Here is a 20291-nt window from a genome sequence, read left to right as displayed (position 1 = left end):
AATTTCCCTTGGTGGAAATGTCATATCCGTCTGGGTCTCGATGGTACTCTTCCCAGAAGCTATCTGGGCACTATTTACTGTTTGGATGTGTTTTCTGGCCTCCTGATAGGATATGTTCAGCTCTGTTTTTATTTTTTGAATTTCTTTTTCGTCCTTCCACTGCTGGCATGCTCGAGAGTATGCAGGGTGCTCTCCTTGGCGGTTCGTACAGTTTGGCTTACCATTCCTTGCTCTCATGTTCTTTAGCATAGCACCACAGCGAGCACAGGCAGGGGAGCCACAACAAGCTGTTTGGGAGTGGCCGTACTTATGGCATTTAAAACACCTCAGTGGGTTCGGGATGTAGATCCTCACTGGGCAGTTTAAGATCCAAGGCCTTGATCGATATTGGAGGCCGTGGGATGTTGAATGTTAGGATGAGAACTCAGGTAGGGACAAGATTCCCATCCTTCTGCATCAATATTCTCTTGACAGCTGTCACTCCTTGGTCTCTCAATTCAGAGATCTCTTCTTCAGAGACACGAAGGTCCCACTCTGAAATGACACCATGTGAGAAGTTCAGAGTCTTATTGGGCGTTACAATGATGGGTATTCCCCCCATCAACATGGCTTTCAGAAGTTGCTGCACTTGTTTTTCGCTTGCAGCCTCAACCAAAATGTCTCCAGAACGCATCCTCTGATGGATTTTGGAGATCCTTTCCAACCCTTCTAATCCTTTCTGGATGAAGGGTGACATTTTCCGAAGTGACTGCTCTCCAGTGGAATGGAGAATGAAGAAAAACAGTGTCACTGATGGTGGTCTATCCTCAGTTCTGGGTCTTTTTGAATTGGTATTATCGGTGTCATCACATCGGTTATGTAGGGGCCTTGTTGGGCCCCGAGAAGAAAAAGAGAGATTTAAATTACTCATGAGAGTAAGATAAAAATTTCAGATACTAAAAGTACCTTAACCCACCACGGAGCCCTACGAGGGGATGCCCACTCGTGAACTAGCAGGTACTGCGTACACGAATGGGACACCAAGTTTGCTCGCTCCGGAGCATCATACCCACATTTCCAATTAGCCCTGATCCTATCCCGGGACCAAAGGGAGGGAGACTTATTGGAATGCAGTTGACCCAAGCAGAAAGAACCACCCGGCGATTGATCCCAGTCGGGCCAGTCCAGGACTGAAGTGGTGTATTAAGGCTGGGTCCCTCAACCACCAGGATCCCCCTTTCCGAATTTCCACCAGATTCCAATGATGTAACCCTGGAACCAAGGTATGGGCATTAGATACCAGCGATGATAATCTGGAAGGCCAGCAGTATCGCTGGGAGATCCCCTCACCATGTACAGGTGTCCACGTAGAGGAGAATCTGGCGAGAGGTTGTACTGTAAGGCGGTACGGTAACTGGTGCATGCTACTGTACTGAGGTAATCCTTCCCCGTATGCGTCTGTTCCGAAGTGGCATTGGCCCCAAGTTTGTGTTTGTGGATGATATCGCCACACCCCCATCGTGTTGCAGCTGTTGATATGCTTTTGGAAAGTGAGGACATTGTTCATATGGATTGGCCTGCACGTTCTGCCGATCTAAATCACATCGAAAACATATGGGATGCTCTGGGGAGATGTCTAGCTGCACGTCCACACCCACCAAAAAATGTTCACCAGCTGAAGACAAACGATGTTACCGCAAGAACATATAACAACATTGTTCGAAGTATGGACATGCGGTGCAAAGCCTGCATCAACATTAGGGATGGCCATATCTCCTACTGAGAACCACCTCTTCCCTTTGTTCCATCTTTGGCAGTGATGCATCTGTATCATGGCAGCCAGTGCTATGTTGAGATTTTTGAAAGTCCCTCTGTACCATTTTGTTTCCGTTGTTGTTTCCTTCATTTCTGTACCTCATGAGGTTCCTTTGGTATGCTTTTCCCATATCCAAGCCACTCCTATGACAAGCTACAGGTGAAAACCCGACTGGACCTTAAATTTTGCACACCAGTGTACTATGGCATATCCAGATAACAACTGAACTACTATGGAAACGGTGATTAGTGACTCTCAATGTAGCAATGCATTTGACTGTATTACAGTCTTGGCTGTCCAAAGGCATGTGGATTAAATATCTGATTTCATGTCTTCTTCTCTTGTATGCCCATATCAAAATTGGCCATCTGTGTGACTGATATATAGGAGCTCCCTGTCTGATCGATGTACTTAAAGTTACTGAGGGTAGAAAGGCCATCATGGCTATGAATCTCCTAGTGGTGCATATGACCTAAATTTAACTTCATGATCCATGGGTGCTGCCACTGTCTCCTTGTGGCACAATGGGATGCATATCTTACTGGTGCATTACTTCCATACTACTCAATGGTCATAGTTGTGCATGACCACTCTTACCCTTGTCTCTCCTTGTGGCACAGTGGGCTTCTATCTTCTCAATCCTACTGGGATATCACAACTGCGTTCTTTCATGATCGTAATACTCTAAGCATTGAATTACCACCATCTCAGTGTTCCTTGTTGCATCTCCTTGTGGTGCATTGGAATATTGATCTTTGACATATGTGCACAGCAGCAGCTGGACGAACAGATTCTGTGAGTTTTCTATAATTCAGAATTGTATTCCATGGCTACGTGAGTATAGAGCACGACTCTTGCTTTAGCACACAAATACGTCTGAAAAACTGTATAGTATATTGGATGGGTTTGTTGGAAAAGCTGGCTGAAACTGCCAAGTTTAATAAATGCATAAATAAAATACCCTGCATTTGACAGACAGTGAAATATGCAATATGGTAATGTACTTAAATCATTATGATGTGAATGCCAGTGTGCATGTAAAAGAAAAAAATCCTATCGATAGGATGATGTGCATTACAGAAAAATGTGATTCATGGGATGGGCTAGAGAAGTTTCATTTTAGGAAATCGCAATGTTTATAAAATTCAACTTTTGCTAAAACCAAAATATCCAAAACTTAAGATGTATTTTATCACATAGCCCTAGAGTAAACCTCTAAGAGATTTACACATGAGCCTCAACCTACAACTTTCAGAACCTGTCTACAGATACCTAATCTTCCGCAGATAGTGCTAATGATTTTTTCTCAGACGATGCCATGCAATTAACATTTACCAACTCACCATTCCTTCATTTGAAAGTGGAACGGCAAAAAAGGAGGTTAGTTAACTGCATATTTCTCTTTATTTTTCAAATATTTTAATTTTTGGTACATATTAGGCCTGAAAATCCAAATTCTATAGAAAGCTAGCATCCAGCAACCCTCAGATTCCACAAATACATGATAAACCCATAGTGCATATAAATGAAATTGTTTCATGTTCAGACATAACTTAAGAAGGAAAAGTTGGAGCAACACTATATTTTTAGCACATATTTTGTCAGTTCCTAGGAAGATTTAACAAAATTTTATGGAGATAAAGTGTGCCTTTGCATGAAGTGAACAAAGTAATTGGAGAAAGAAAGATAAAATAAAATGTCAATGAGATAGGTCTTTCAGACAAATTTATTCTAAAAAAAAAAAAAAAAAAAAAAAATCACACAACTGACTAGAAGAGAATTATCAGAAGTGATAGACTCTGGGGAACCACATATGTCACTTTTCACTGGAATAAAACTCTCACAAACTGAAGTGAAATAGAGGGTGCGCAACCTGTATCAAGGAAGGATAGCAAAAACTTAAATGAAAAAATGTAGAAGAAAATTCTGCTGCTGACATTCCATCTCTTCAGGAAAAGCTACAAAACACTCCAGCAGGCAAAAGAAGAATGAACTGTTTCAATAACCTCCAATGCAGAAACACCAGAGATAAACAACTACACCATGTCAACCCTTTCCTGACCATCAAAGCTGCAAAAATAAACTAAAAATAGGTGAATATAAATAACCCTGAACAGTGCCTCTGGTGGGAACGGAGCATCCAATAATTTTATTTCAAACCTTGAATATAAAAAGTGCCATGACAACTAAACTAAAATATAAATTAAAACTAAATATAAATTAACCAAACAGTTAAAACCAATAAAATTAAAAATATAAATTAACCAAACAATTAAAACCAATAAAACTAAAAATATAAATTAACCAAACAATATTATAATTTTGAAAGAAGGAACAACCAGTAAGAATTTTGAATGTGATTCAAAATAACAGATTAAAAGGGCAACAACGCAAAAAGTATAGGAAAAAGTTAAGTCTGAAACACTATACATGGATCACATGCCAAAATAAGATATGATGATAGATATGAGACTGAAATACACCAAGAAAAAGTGTTATGTTAGACTTAATGAAATTATAAGACATGTAAAGAATAAAACAAGGAAAATGATGTTTTGAGTGGAGGTGATAAAACAAAGTTTTAAAGAACTGAGATAGTTCCTCAAAACCTTCAGTTAATGCATATATATAAATGACCACATAATAATGAAAGATATTTCTGTGAATTAATAGAGGTACTATACTGATCACTATCCCCCTCTTACGGCAGCGAGAGGATCAGAGTGGAAGCAGAGGGTGCTAAGAATCTCGGGGTACGACCAGGCTGCCATGCACGGAAACTGAACTTGGCCTGTTACAATGTAAGATTGCTCATCGGTGAAGACAGGATACTAGAGCTGGAAAAGGAATTAGAAAATGTAAATTGGAGTATCATCAGTTTGGCTGAAACAAGAAGAAGAAATGAATCACTTATAAGTTTATCAAGTGGAAATCTGCTGTACACCAATGGAAACAGTGAAAGGAGTGAAGGTGGAGTTGGTTTTCTGGTCCATAAAGATATAAAAAACAATATTTTGGAATTCGAAAGTACATCACCAAGGGTGTCAAGACTACTACTCAGCATTTTTAAGATATATAAGCTAAAGGTTATAATGATTTATGCACCAACATCGAGCCATGATGATGAAGAGGTTAAAGAAATGTACACCGAAATTTGAATGCGATTCAAAATAACAGATTAAAAGGGCAACAAGGCAAAAGGTATAGGAAAAAGTTAAAGTCTGAAAAACTATACATGATAATATGCTTGTAGTGAGTTTTCTGTTCATTTTCTAGTGAGTTTTCTGTTCATCTTCTAGATGAACAGAAAACTCACTACACTATCATTATGGAGGACTTCAATGCTAAGGTTGGCAAGAGAAAAAAACAGTGCAGAAAGGGGAACTATAGGAAATTTTGGAATTGGTGAAAGAAATTAAAGAGGTGAAAGACTTGTGGAATTTGCAGAATCTAGAGGAATGTCAGTAATGAACACTTTTTTCAAGAAAAGGGTGAACAGAAAGTGGACATGGAAGAGCCCAAATGGATTAACAACTAATGAAATCTACTTCATCCTCACTCACAGAAGATATATCGTGAATGACGCTACTGTCCTGAACAAGGTAAATGTTGGAAGTGATCACAAAACGGTAAGATGCACACTTGATATAGATGTAAGAAAAGAAAGGAAAAAACTGACTCGAGTAAATAATACAAAGGTCTTTGAGATAACAGAACAGGAGAAAAAGCAGTATGTACTGGAGCTTACATCGATGAGGAATATTACCACTTTCTGAAAGTGATGAAGCCCAAGAAACCTATAAGAAAAAAATCAGTCAAGAAACACTTGTCATGATGAACCGAAGACGACAAATGAAGAACAAGAAAAACACTGACAGGGAGAAAATTGAGAATACTGAGCTATGCAAAGCCATTAGAAAGAGACGACATAAGAAAATTTAACACAAGAAAAGAACAAGCATTAAGGGAAAACAAAGGATTTAAATAAGCAGTCATGAGCAGTAATACAGAAAGACAAATGATACTAAAACTGAAGAATAGCAATGGGGTACTTATGAATAGCAAAGAAGGAATAATTCAAATAGCAAAAGACTACTATAAAGAGTTATACAAGGAGTGCGGGAATAATGCGGGCAGTGGGGGAAGATGGATCGCAGATCAGTAACACATACAACATACCTGATATCCTTCCTGATGAGGCAGAACATGCACTGAAGAATCAGAAAGCTCCGGGGGAAGATGAAGTTACTGTAGAGTTGTTAAAATTGGGAGGAAGAGACATGACACAAATACTGGCAAGACTCTTCACAAAATACATTAAAAGAGGTGTGGCACCTAAGGAGTGGAATAATGCAATCATAGTTTTGCTGCATAAGAAAGGATTAGAAAGAAAAGATTAGAAAGAATACTTGATGAGAATCAACCGAAAGAGCAAGTTGGCTTTAGGACAGGATTCTGAACTATTGATCACCTTCACGTAATGTCACAGCTAATGCAGAAGGCAACTGAATATAAAACGCCATTATGTATGACATTTGTGAATTATGAAAAGGCATTTGACTCCATACAGCATAAGGCATTGTTTCTGACACTTGAAAGACAAGGCATAGATAACCCATATATTATAATTTTGAAGAAAATATATGAGAATGCTACCTCCTTTATTAGACTAGACAAAGACAGCAATAAATTTAAAATTGAGAAAGGAGTTCGACAAGGAGACACAATATCTCCGAAGTTGTTTACTGCTGCCCTTGAGGAAGCTTTCAGAAAATTAGACTGGTCGCAGAAAGGAGTCAATGTGAACAGAGAGTACCTAAATCATTTACGATTTGCAGATGATGACACTGTGGTCACAAGCCATGATCCCAAAGAATTAGAGGAAAATCTTAATGAGTTATGCACAGTTAGTAAGGATTTTGGACTAAAGATGAATATGGCTAAAACAAAAGTAATGATGAACAAGTATGCCACGGAAAGGGAAATAATGATTGAAGGAGCAGTAATTGAAAAGGTGGAGTCATATACTTATCTGGGACAAGTTATTAGCTGTAATAATGATAAATGGCTGGAAGTCAAGAGAAGAATAAATTTTGAATGGATAGCATTCAGGAAATATAGTCACATACTGTAGAGCAATATCCCAGTTTGTCTGAAACGTAAAATAATGAATCAATGTATACTCCCCACCATGACTTATGGAAGTGAAACTTGGGCACTAACCAAAAGAATGGAAGAGAAGCTGAGAACTACACAGCGAAGAATGGAACGAATTATACTGAGAATCAGACTGTTAGATAAGAAGAGAAACACATGGATTAGGCAGCAAACTCAAGTAAAGGACATTGTTATCAAAACTAAAGAACTAAAATGGTCTTGGGCAGGACACATAGCTCGAAGACATGATGACAGATGGACTAAGAAAATAACAGAATGGTACCCAAGAGGAGCTAGAAGAAAACCTGGAAGACAAAGGCGGAGATGGATAGATGAAATTCATGAGTTTTTGGGTAGTAAATGGATGGCCAGTGCTCAAAACAGAGGGAACTGGAAAGTTGCTGGAGAGGCCTTCATCCTGCAGTGGATTGAAAATGGCTGATGATGATATACTGATCAAGAATTTTTCAAGACTTAAAAGGGCTGGATACTTCATAAGTGAAGTATTATTATATCTTAATTTTATTTACGCATATAGGTGGTGCATTAATGATATGTTGTTTGTTATTTGGTTTTTAGGAGCATTAGCAACTAAGACCATATTGCTTCGGGAATATGCGGTGGTCATTCCCAGACCTTTCCGCACCCTCCGTATTTGGTGGTGACGGGAATTAATGATGATATGTAATTTCATGGCATGTGTGCATTCATAAACACATCTATATAATATAGGTGTAAAAACACCATAGACAACTCTTAAAGGAAAAAACTACAATAGTAGTGTAAATGGCATCATTTTGACTGTATCTCTGTTACCATGTATTGCATTACTTTGAATAAGTAACACTTCACTAATAGAGAAAACTATTGTTACTTATTCTCAGTGGACACCACCACCACCCCAGATGGCACTGTTTCCAGGCTTGTTGGCCTTTCATTGGTGGGTGGGTTGGCAGGCACCCTGGTATTGAATATAGGCAGGCAATACCAGGGTGCCTGCCCACCCACTAATGAAAGGCCAACAAGTCTTAAAATGGTGCTGTCTGGATGGTGGTGCCTACGGAGAATAAGTAACAATAGTCTTCTCTATTAGTGAAGCGTTACTTATTCGAGGTAGTGCAATACATGGTAACTCATTGTGAAGGATGAGCACAATATGAGATACAGTTGAAATGATGCTTTTTACACTACTATTGTAATTTTTTCCTTTAAGAGTTGTCTATGGTGTTTTTACACATATATTATATAGATAATTAAAACTCTTAAAAATATTATGCCCAATTACATTTAGTTATACTTATATACATTCTTACTTATATATAAACACAATAATAAAAAAAAAAGAGCTGACAAATTTTATTTACCTCGACATGATCCCTAAGTGTATGTATCGCTTCATCAAGCCTTTCTTCCACTCTTCCTTGCTGTAAAACAAAATTAATTCAATTAAAAAAAATCAGATATAGTGGCCAAAGGATATTCTATGTTATCACAGATATATTACAATATACACTTCTACAGTTGCTACTTAGAAAATAATAGTGTTATTTATTACTGTTAATGAATAACAATTATTATTCATTAATAACAATGAATAACTGTTATAATAATTTTGCATTAATAAATCCATAATGGATCTATTTTTCTTCTTTATCAGTCAAATTAAATCATTAAAATTCATAAGAGAATTAAACAATAACGTTACCAATTACATAGCTAATTATACATATAATTTGTACACATTATAAAGCAAATTACTTAAATTATCCTGACATCTGTAGCTGCTGTTACTAGATCCCCTCCCCCGTGGTGGCTATTACTGCAAAATTGCATATATGCCAGTAGCAATAAAGGTAATTAATTAATCTAGCATGCAACAAGTTCCTGAATTACAGGAACTACTTTAACATAGCAGTTGATAGCCATGTTCTTCTAAACAAGGGTGATGCAATTATGTAGAAGAAACCACTTTCTGCATCCAGAAGAAAGATTAAATTTGATAGGCAAAATTTCTGGACCTTAAACACAAATATAAACAAGCTTATTACAAAAGCTTCTTGAGGTGGTAGATGACTCATCAACCGGTGCAATATCACCACTTTGCTTATTGAAGGCTTGAAGTGGTGAAACCCATGTTTAGTCTCTAGAGCAAAGTTTCCGGCAAACCCCCCCCCCCCATTTCCCTTTCAACCCATGCACGGTACTAAGTACTATAGGTTTTGATACCTTTAATGCTTGGGTTTTCATAAAAAAAAAAAAAAAAAAACCTCTTCTAAGTCACACATGTTTAACTATACACATTGATACTAATCTACAATGTTTGTGCTTTGCATCAATAACAGTGACCAGCTGAGTGTCAAGAAAAATTATTACTTATGGTAGCGGTAGGTTTTAATGAAAGGAGAATTCTAAGATGAATGGAGGTGCCGTTACTGGCTACTCTGTTTCACCTGCTGATAGAGGATTTCAAGATCTAAAAGTGAATGAGCAGAAGAGATTGTGCTGGACTGAACGAAGGACTAGTGAAGGAAAGCTTCCCTTTACCCTATCATTAAATCTCATAACACTAATCTCAAAGAATTCGATAATCCCATCTGGACCAAAGGAGGTATCATAAAGCTGATGGTGCTTCTTACAGAAGCACCAGCAGCTTTATGATAAAACTCCCCCAAAACTTCAACTGAATAATTAAAGTCACCACAGCTAACTTCCACAAAAGTTACTCTAGGAGATTGAAAGAGAAGAAACTATAAGCCCACATAGCAGTATTATTCCATATCACATGAAAATAATAAAGAGGATGACTAGGATTACTAGAAGGGCAATGCATAAAGGTCAATTTCAGCTGTAACAGGAAACAAATATCCCTACTTCTCCAGTTGTAAGACTGCAACTATGCTGCATCTCCTCATGCTACAACAATTGTATCATTATCTTTTTTTCTTTAAATTACATTTTTTTCAGAAGTATACCAATGACATTAAACTGAATCAACAATTGACAATGTTGTTAGGCTACAAGAATGAGGAACAACTTTCCTATTGAGAAAATAGTAGTTGATTACTCAAAATTTAAATTTGCAAACAATCTAAATTGTTTTGAATGGGAGTTGAGAACGAGCGTAGCCTGTGCGAACGTACATTTTTGACGCTCCTGGAACAGAGAAGTTTTTTCTGATTTATTTTCTGTTTTATTAGCTTAAATTGGCATACTAACTTATTTTCTAGAGTAGTTTTATATTCTTATTTACGATACTTAGATTAAAGTAACTTAGATAGAGATTTTGTAGGTATTACTTAGTATCGGAAAGGGTATCAAATCCATGTGTTTACCGTTCGTAATTGCCGCCATTGTTACGCGATAATAGATAGCATAAGCTTAATATAGTATAGTATAGTACATAATATTGTAAATTAATCAGATAATTAATCTTGTTGAACTGCATTGTCAATTAAATTGTACTTTTCACTATACATATAGCAACTTGGGTTACGTAACATAATTATTAAAAATAAATAATTAATACTTAACTTGATACGGAAGTTATATAAAGGGATTTCGTAGATAACACTCGATACTGAAACATAAATATAGCGTTATAACTGTGTTGAGATATAAGTTTAGGGTTTTAATTTTGTACTGAAATTGAAATTTTATTGAAATTAAATCGAAATCATGACTCTGACCAGAGCAGCAAAGCAAAAGGCTCAAGCTAATGGGAGTGCTGTGGCTCAGGGGAGAACTGAGGGGGGCAGTTGCCCTCTGAATCACAGCCTATTAAAATGCACTACTCGCTTGATGTTTGTGGAGCAGTCAGGTACGGGACATGATACTGCCATGGGGAATGTCTTTGTGTGTGCGCGATGCAAAGAGTGTAAGGAAATCAGGCAACAACTCAGCATTGTTATGGGCCTATATGAGAGCTTGAAGGACAGGGTGGATGCCCTCGAAGGATTAAGAGTGAGGGGCCCATCAAGCTCTCAGCTGCCCACACCAATGCCAGAGTTTGCACTTGGTCATCACGCAACACAGCGGCAGCCCCCAAGGCAGAATGCGCTGGTCCCAAAGGAACTAGTAGTTGTTGGTGACTCTATTGTCAGGGAAACGGGAAACATGCTTTGTAAAAAGGATAGGTGGAACAGGACCAGGATATGTCTGCCAGGGGCAAAGGTTGATGACGTTGTAGAGCGGATATCATCTTTTAGGGGCATAAAAGGTGATATAGTTGTACACGTTGGCACTAATGATATTAAGAGTAGGAGACCAGCGGAATTACTTAACAAGTACAGGTCACTGTTGAAAAAAAGCTGTGAATTAGGGTTGAATTTGAAAGTGTCTGCAATTCTGCCGAGACACGATAGGAGGGAGTATATGATGAGAGCCCTGTCGATCAATTCGGCCCTGGAAGGATTGTGTAAGGCTCAAAGGGTTAAATTTTTTTCAGCCTGGTCTGTACTTGTTAACAGGAGAGACTGCTTCTACAGGGATGGGATACACTTAAATAGAAAGGGTGCAAGAATGTTTGCTGATGCTATCGAGGCAGTGTTAGGTGGGTCGGAAAACTGCTAGATTGGGGGGGATACAAGGACTAATAGATTAACAGGAGCCACTGACAGAGGTGAAAGTGATTCTTGCACTGCTTCTATTGGAATGAGCCAAAGCCTGGAAAATAAGATGCAGGATAGTTCAGAGACTGATGGGAATCACTGGGGTACAAATAAACACATAGGTTGTGTTAGGGTAGCTAAGAAAAAGAACAGGTGCATGTATACTTGCATGTACACCAATGCTACGAATTTAGTAAATAAATTTGATGAATTTGAGGTATTGCTCAAAACATCAAAGGCAGATATTGTGGGGATTTCAGAGACGTGATGTCACACCGACATAAGGAATGCAGAACTGGAATTTGGGGAGTACAATGTCTACAGAAAGGATAGACAGGGTAAGAAGGGAGGAAGGGTTATGCTATTATTTAAGAAATACATAAAATCCAAGGAAGTGAAGCCAGTCGGCATTCCTGGACAGTACAGTGTCGAGTCAGTTTGGTGTGACATAAGCATTGGGAGATCAAAATTGAGAGGAGTGTGCTATAGGCCTAATGACTCTGATGAGTATAATAAGAAACTGTACAGGGAAATAGAGTGGGCCAGTAAATCAGAGAGTCTTATAATTGGGGATTTTAATTTCCCAGATATTGACTGGAATTTGGGGGCTGGTGACTCACACACTAGCAAGGCTTTTGTGGATTTATTGGATGATTGTTTTCTACATCAGCATGTTCGGGAGGCAACTAGAGGGAGTAATACTCTTGATTTGATTATCAGTAGTGATTCTTCATGCATTAAGAATCTGCAGGTAAATGAACCACTAGGTGGCAGTGAACACAGTGTGCTGAAGTGGGATTTACTCAAAGAGGTAACTACCATTAGGGGTAAGGGGAAAGGTTATTGCTTTCGTAAAGGTGACTACAATGGACTGAGACAGTATTTAAATTCTATACAGTGGGACCAACTGATGATGTCACCAACAGCAAATTCAAAATGGGAAGCATTCAAAGAACGTATCTTGGAAGCTACTAGGCTTTACATACCAACTAAGAAATATTGTTCAAGGTTTAGGCCTAAGCAGATGTCAGATGAACTAATGAGACATATGGCAGAGAAGAAAAATGCATGGGATACATACAAATTAACACGTGACACAGAAGCCTATGATAGATACAAGTTGATCTGTAACCAAGTTACAAAGGAGGTTAGGCAGGCGAAGGCAGATTACGAGAAATCTTTGGCAAGGGATGTAAAGAAAAACAGCAAAGAGTTCTTTACTTATGTAAACTCTAGAAGGAAGGGGATGAATCAGATTGGTCCACTCGATATCGTTGGGTCAACTCTTGATGATCCTGCTCAGGTAGCTAACAAACTGAATGAATATTCTGCATCGACATTTACACATGAGGAGTTATTCAGCAAGGGGAATGCCAGGAGGTGTATTCAACTGTGGCAGTAAGCTAGAGAATCTTGTAATAACTGAGAGTAAAGTGGAGGAGAAATTGTTGAAGATAAATACAAGAAAGGCACCTGGGGTGGATGGGATCTATCCAGTTATTATTAAAGGAGGCAGCAAAGGAAGTAAGCAAACCCTTAGCCATAATTATGAGAGCTTCCTTGGACTCCGGGGAAGTACCCATGGACTGGAGATGTGCAAATGTGACCCCAATTCACAAAGGAGGATCAAAGGGCAACACAAATAATTATAGACCTGTTAGTTTAACTTCTGTTCCTGGAAAATTAATGGAGGCACTGGTTAAAGAAGCACTGCAGGATTATCTAGACAAGACTTCAGTTATAGCTCAGACACCGCATGGTTTTGTTAAGGTGAAGTCTTGCCTGACCAATTTGATTGGATACTATGATGCAGCCACAAAAGAACTGGATGCAGGGAATAACTTTGATATTATATACTTGGATCTTAAAAAGGCTTTTGATACTGTTGCACATGGAAGACTGCTGCACAAATTGGAGCAATGTGACATTGGAGGCAAATTGCTGCTGTGGATAAAGGGGTGGTTGAGGGAGAGAAGACAGAGTGGTAATCAATGGACACTGCTCATCGTGGACTAATGTTATTAGTGGAGTCCCTCAGGGTTCAGTATTGGGTCCATTTTTGTTTTCTGTATTTATAAATGATATTGATGATGGTATATCAAGCTTAATGTCCAAGTTTGCAGACGATACGAAGGTTGGCAGGGTTGTCAAGGACACTACTGACACTATGCTACTGCAACAGGATCTGGACAGGTTGAGCAGATGGGCTGAGAGGTGGCAAATGAAGTTTAACATTGACAAATGTAAAGTATTACATATGGGAAACAGCAACCCCAGAGCAACGTATCAACTCTGTGGTACTACACTGACAGTGGTAGAGAATGAAAGGGACCTGGGGGTGGTTGTGCAGGCAGATATGAAGTTTTGTGAGCAGTGCAGACGGGCTGCAAGAGTAGCTCATGGTGTATTGTCAATGATATATAGGAATTTTTCTAACAGGGATAAGGAGGTGATTATTCCCTTGTATAAGGCAATGGCCAGACCACACCTAGAGTACTGTATACAGGTCTGGAGGCCTCACATTTCAAGAAGGATGTAGAGATGCTGGAACAAGTACAGAGAAGGGCAACAAGATTAGTGAATGGAACAAAGGGGTGCTCTTACGAAGAAAGGCTTAAGTTTTGCAAATTACAGTGTCTGGAGACTAGGCAATGGCGAGGTGATCTGATAGAGGTGTACAAAGCCTTGAATGGTTTGAGCATGCTCAATGCTGATGGGATTCTTCCTCTTGCTCAGAATAATCACCTGAGAGGGCATAAATTCAAATTGAGAAAAGACAGATGTAGGATAGACGTGAGGAAATTTGCCTTTAGCCAGCGGGTGGTTGGTTGGTGGAATAGACTTCCATCCCTTGTCGTGGAAGTTGATAGCCTAAATAAGTTTAAGGCTCAGCTGGACAGGTATTTCAAACGAACAGAGGGGTGAAGTGGAAGTGGTTATTTTTTATTTTTTTTTTGTTTTGGGCTGATGCTGCATAAGCTTGCTTTCTTGCATCAAATGCCTCTACTAATGCTAAATGATTATATTAAATTCAATCTTAACATCAAATTTTGAAATTACAGCTGAATTATTACAAAAAAAAAGTCCAGACAACAAAAAGCCTAAACCTAAATGTAAGCAACAGGGACACTGGTACCATTTAAATTGAAAACATCATTTATCAGAAAAGCATAGCAGAATTTATCTAACTATTAATAACTTTTCTGAAATAATTTTCAGTGACATTCATTATAACAATATTTCTGTACAACAAAGTGATTTGTGCACTTCCAAGAAGTTCAGTGTAACAGAACTTTACTGCAATTTTTTTTACAATCACGAAAAAAAAAAAAAAAAACAATATTAAACAATACAAAATAAAAACCCAAACTACAGTAATATATAAATTGTAATACGATTACAAAATAGTACATTAAAAAAATAAAAATTTCACATAACTAAAAAAATAAAATAAAACTAAAATACAAAAAATAACTAAAAAAAAAAAACCCAGGCAAAAGTAGAATGACAGATTTTATGAAAGGTGCACAGGCAATTTGCCTGCTATGCATAGCAGAAAAGAGAGAATATATGTGATGGATCAGACCTCTAACAACAACAACCTGTTTTCCATCTAAACACTCAGTAAACAGAGAATGTGTGTGCTCATTAATTAGCACAGCACTATCATATTTGCTACGGCAAAACGCAAATGGAGATTGCACACACTCAATCAGCAGTATAACATTCCACAATGAGAAATGCTGTAACCACAGGCATAACTAGGGTGTGCCTCAGCATAGCCTAATGCATTAGACACAAGAACAAATTATTCCAATAAAGAAATAAATAATTCTTTATTGTCCTTTTTATCTTGAACAATGTATAACATCTTATTTTGTTAAACACAAAGAAAGTAGATTGATCACTGCTGGCAACTGATGCCAATACCTGCTTTTATCTCTTATGGAGTTCTCAGCACCTAGACCGATTACTGACAGGCAAAATATTCTACCTATTCCTTATATTTTAAAATTGATTGTAATTATTTACAATTCATTTTTTAGGGTTTTTTTTTTTTTTTTTTAATTCCTGTTTATTCTAGACAGCCAGTGCCAGACAGAAGAGTATACAAATTCATTATGCCTACATACATATTAAATAAGGCAGCTGGATTTTTAGTGCCACAGTTCACAAAGGGCCATGAACTTTTTGTGGTAGCATATGGGCTTGAACCTGCAATCTCCTTGCTTGTGGCCATGCACACTGACTACTATACCCAAAAATCTCAAACTGAAAACTTGAAACACAAGTTTACAGAACCTCCAGTACTTAAATAATTAGTGCCATGCACAGGTTCAGAGTTGAGAAGACAGAAGCTACTGGTGACATTAGACTTGGATTTCTGGATAGGAATTTGGGGGAAATACATGTGAAGGAAAGTTCTTCCAGAGAACAGAAGTCAAAAAGATAAAGGAAGAAAGTTAAGTTCTGTAAGTTCGGAGTTGAACAATTAATGGATGTTCACTGGTCAAGGCATGTGTTTGGACTGCTTTGTAAGGCAGCAGTGGGATTACAGATGACATTTCAGAAGAATGAAATGATATCTACAAGAAAGGCATACAGCAGAAACTGAACATATATGAAACAGAGTAGACAAATTACGTAACACATGTTATCAAGTAACCTGAATGCCCTGATTTTAATGGAGTCAAGGAGCTTAAAGGTTATAAGGGAACCATCACAGATGTGGGAATAATATTCAATGATAAGTCAGATCTGTATAGTCAGCAGTTGACAAGCAGAAAAGCAAAACTGAAGGCAAAAACAGATAACCCAGTTTTTTGATGCATGGAAGCAATATTTGTGACATGTTTATACAAAGAGATTAAGTCTCAGTGATCCCAACAGAGATAGGTGATCATGAACAATAATTAGAGTGTTACTGAAGGTGAGCACAGGAGTAGCAAAATTGTTCATTGAAAAAAAATAATACAGGAATAAAGTTTTGACTCTTATCCAAATCTCCAGGTTCATTTTCTGCCTACACCAAAGCTTGCAACAACTGTAAAGAAGTTATTAATCAGTCAAAACTAGATTTTGAAAAGACCAAGAGTACAAAATTTGCTCTTGTCCAAATGGTACCCGAGTATTCTGGTCTTTTGCCAAAGCTATTGGCTGCAACTTCTGTCCATCTCTATTCTCACTCCCACCTGTCAAAACCAGATGGTTCTATTGCCACTTCAGCCAAGGATAAAGCTGACCTGCTAGCATCCCATTTTTCTTCCAACTCGTGTATTAATGTTCGTGGTAAACTACCTCCCTCCATTCCCAATACGCTCCATTCAATGCCTCCTGTGGTCTTCCATCAAAAGAATGTCAGAAGGATTTTGATGAATCTTGATGCTAAGAAAGCTCCAGATTCTGATAGTATTTCTCCAACTCTTCTCGAAACCTGTGCTCCTGAACTTACACCTGTTCTGCATTGCCTTTTTACACTTTCTTATTCCAAAGGTGTTTTTCCTTCTGCTTGGAAATATACTAATATACAGCCAGTTCCTAAAAAGGATCACAAATCCCTCCCATCCAATTAACATCCCATTGCAATTACTTCTACTCTTTCTAAAGTAATGGAGAAAACAATTAACCGCCAAGTCTTAAAACCATCTAGAAACCTTCCATCTGATCAACAATTGCTAGAATGGATTCCATCAGTGTCGATCTACTGGTGATATTCTGGCTTGTGTTACCCATCTATGGACAAACTGAATGGAAAAGTTTGGTGAAACACAAGACAGTTTCTTGACATTTCAAAGGCTTTTTATCAAGTTTGGCATAAAGGTCTTCTAAATCCTATCGATGATCTATCGAACTTTTGCAAGTAGAGATAGGGACGTGATAATCCCATTATATAAGGCTTATGTTAGACCACACTTGGAATACTGTGTTCAAGTATGGAGACCGCACCTAAAGAAAGACATCGAGCTTCTTGAAAGGGTGCAAAGAAGGGTAACTCGCCTGGTGAGATCGGCAAAAGGGCGTCCTTATGAAGAAAGACTTCGAATATGTGGGTTGCAGAGTTTGGAAACTAGACACCTTAGAGGAGATTTGATTGAGGTGTTTAAGGCTCTGAGAGGCATCAGTAAAATGAATGAGGACAAAATTTTCAAGATTATAAATGATGCTAGAACTAGGGGACATAAATTCAAGTTACAGGGGGAAATGTTTAGATTGCACTGTAGGAAGTTTTATTTTAGCCAGCGAGTTATAAATTACTGGAATAAGTTGCCTTCGTGGGTGGTAGAGGCCGACAGTTTGGGGAAATTCAAAGGTCATCTGGATAGTACTTTTGGGTAAGGGAAGCGCATAGGATGATAGGTTTAATTTCCTTTTTTTTTATTTAGTTATCTATTTTATTTTATTTATTTATTTTTTTATTATTATTATTTGTTTTTATCATTGTTTTGTTCGGATTTTTTTTTTGGCTGGTGCAGCATAAGCCATAGGCTTTCTTGCACCATGCGGCCGTTACTAATACTAAATAAGCTTCCATCTCACGGTTTTTGAACTGTTTTTTTTTTTTGCAATTCAGTATCCAGTTTTCTCTCTGAATGCTCACTGCAGGTAGATGGCTCTATCTTCCAACTACTCCACTAATGCTTGTATTACCCCAAGGTTGGTAACATCATCAGTTGATCCCACTGTACAGAATTTAAAAGCTGTCTGACATCGCTGTAGTCACCTTCATGGAAGGAAAAACCCTTTCCTTTAACCCTGATGGTAATTATATCTTTAAGTAAATCCCACAAGTACAAGTAGGATGCCTAGTTAGATGAATACAGAGCTGGCCATTCTGATAAAGCAGGAAAAGATGGCATGACACAGTTACATAGTAATGAAATGTACTTAAGCCTATGATAGCTACAAGTCAATCTCTAATAGTACCACAAAAATGGTTAAGTTGTGAAACAATGAGTATGAGAAATCACTGTATATCATGAGTGGGGAACCTTAGTACTGGGGCAAACTGCAAGTGCATAAGAACCTGGGGGAGGGGGGGGGCATCTTTGCTGAGAAAAACAATGAATTTTAAATTTTACAAATTCATAGGTATATACACGATCACACTAAGCAATATTAATTAAAATGTTATAATGCATTAATTAACCACACGGTTATAATGTTTTAACCACAGTTAAAATGTTTTAATTTTAATGAAACTTCTTACCTTGCACCTTAATGAGAAGGTTGACCCAGCTTTACTTTTCTGGAGTTAAAATTTGTGCAACAGCAACTATACACTCTTTAACAAACTCACCTTCGACGTGTGATTTCATTTTCTTCGCAATTAGCTCACACACTTCATAACTTGCTTGCTTTATGAATGTATTTTTATGAATAATATCTTTTGAAAATAGATTGCTGTTTGCATAAAAAGATTATCATCTGTAAGTCTAGCACACAAGTGATTCTTGTGCTAGACTTAATTTAATGTTGAGAAAAACTGTTCACACTGGCAAGTAGTAGAAAACAGTGATGCAATTTTCAATGCATGATTCCTCAAAAGGTGATATTTTTCAGTATCTACATAGAATTTATAAAATTCTAAAATAAAATATACCCCATTACATTTGGATTTCAAAGTATTATCAGACTGTAAATGAATTAACTGTAGTTGCAAGGATTCAGGAGCTTCATGAAGCATCACATCAAAAGGAGTTTTTCACATTCTTAGTTTGAGTTCATGATTTTCTAAATCTTGAAACCTCTTTTGAAACTGATTCAAAAGATTGGAATACTCTGCAGCATACTCCACTATCGATTCTTGTTTCAGTTCTTTTAGTGTTGGAAAATCTACCATGCAGTGTTTTTTTCAGATGAGTTACAAACAATTGCAGCACTGATTCAAAGCTCTTAATATTGACAAGAGAGATAATAAGCTGATTTGGCCCTTGTGATTTCAAATTTAGTTCATTTAAGTGGCTAGTAATATCAACCAAAAATGGCAAATCACATAACCACTTTTGGTCCTCTAATTTCGGATTGGAAGAGCCTTTAATATCCACGAAGAGTTTCGCTTCATCTTTCAGCTCATAGAAGTGCTTGAGCATGCAGCCTTTGCTTAACCAGTGAATCTCACAATGGTACAATAAATCATATTCTGCTTCAAGGTCCTTTAACATTTCTTTAAATCTTTATTTTTTATGAAATTAATACATTTTGTTACCATTTTCATCACATTGATCATTCTTAGAGAATGTGCACATAAACTTTGTTGGTGAATAAGACAGTGACACACTATTAACACATTGGATTCCAGTTGATGGCTATCCAATTCTTTCTTAATGAAAGTAAAAAGTCCTCTTTGAGATCCTACCATAGATGGCACACCATCTGCAAGTACACTGCTCAGTTTTTCGTAGGGTAAATTGAAATCACTTATTGCTGATTTGATTTCAGAAAAGAGATCTGCACTTGTGGTAGTCACATGCATTGATTTTAAAGCACATAAATCTTCTCATATTGTAAAGTTTGCCATTATCCCACATAAAATATAGCCAAATTTTTTGATATATCTATTGTCTCATCTACAGCTATGGAATAAAACACAAATTCTGATGCTGCTTGTTTCAAAGATACTGGATATCATTAGCCATGTCTTTTATAAGGCAATTGTAGGACTACATTTGGAATACTGAGTCCAAGTATAGAAACTTGCCTAAAAGTGATCTTCTTAAAAAGTCCAGAGATGG

At 37.5% G+C, this 20291-nt stretch overlaps 1 protein-coding gene across 1 annotated transcript in view; it reads right to left on the bottom strand.

Annotated features, from left to right (window-relative positions):
- Positions 1 to 20291, bottom strand: part of LOC150084505 (transcription factor 12-like) — a 288229-nt gene that overhangs the window by 121014 nt on the left and 146924 nt on the right. Inside the window, exon 7 of the mRNA XM_090375252.1 lies at positions 8317 to 8376. Within this exon, the coding sequence (XP_090231378.1) occupies positions 8317 to 8376 (60 nt within the window). The remainder of the gene's footprint in view (positions 1 to 8316; positions 8377 to 20291) is intronic.

This window comes from Mastigoproctus giganteus, chromosome 6 (genome assembly GCF_048544385.1).
Source record: "Mastigoproctus giganteus isolate SK-2022 chromosome 6, ASM4854438v1, whole genome shotgun sequence".
Classification (NCBI taxonomy): Eukaryota; Metazoa; Arthropoda; class Arachnida; order Uropygi; family Thelyphonidae; genus Mastigoproctus; species Mastigoproctus giganteus.
Note: the sequence above shows the minus strand (reverse complement) of the source record. Positions and strands in the feature narration are given on the sequence as shown.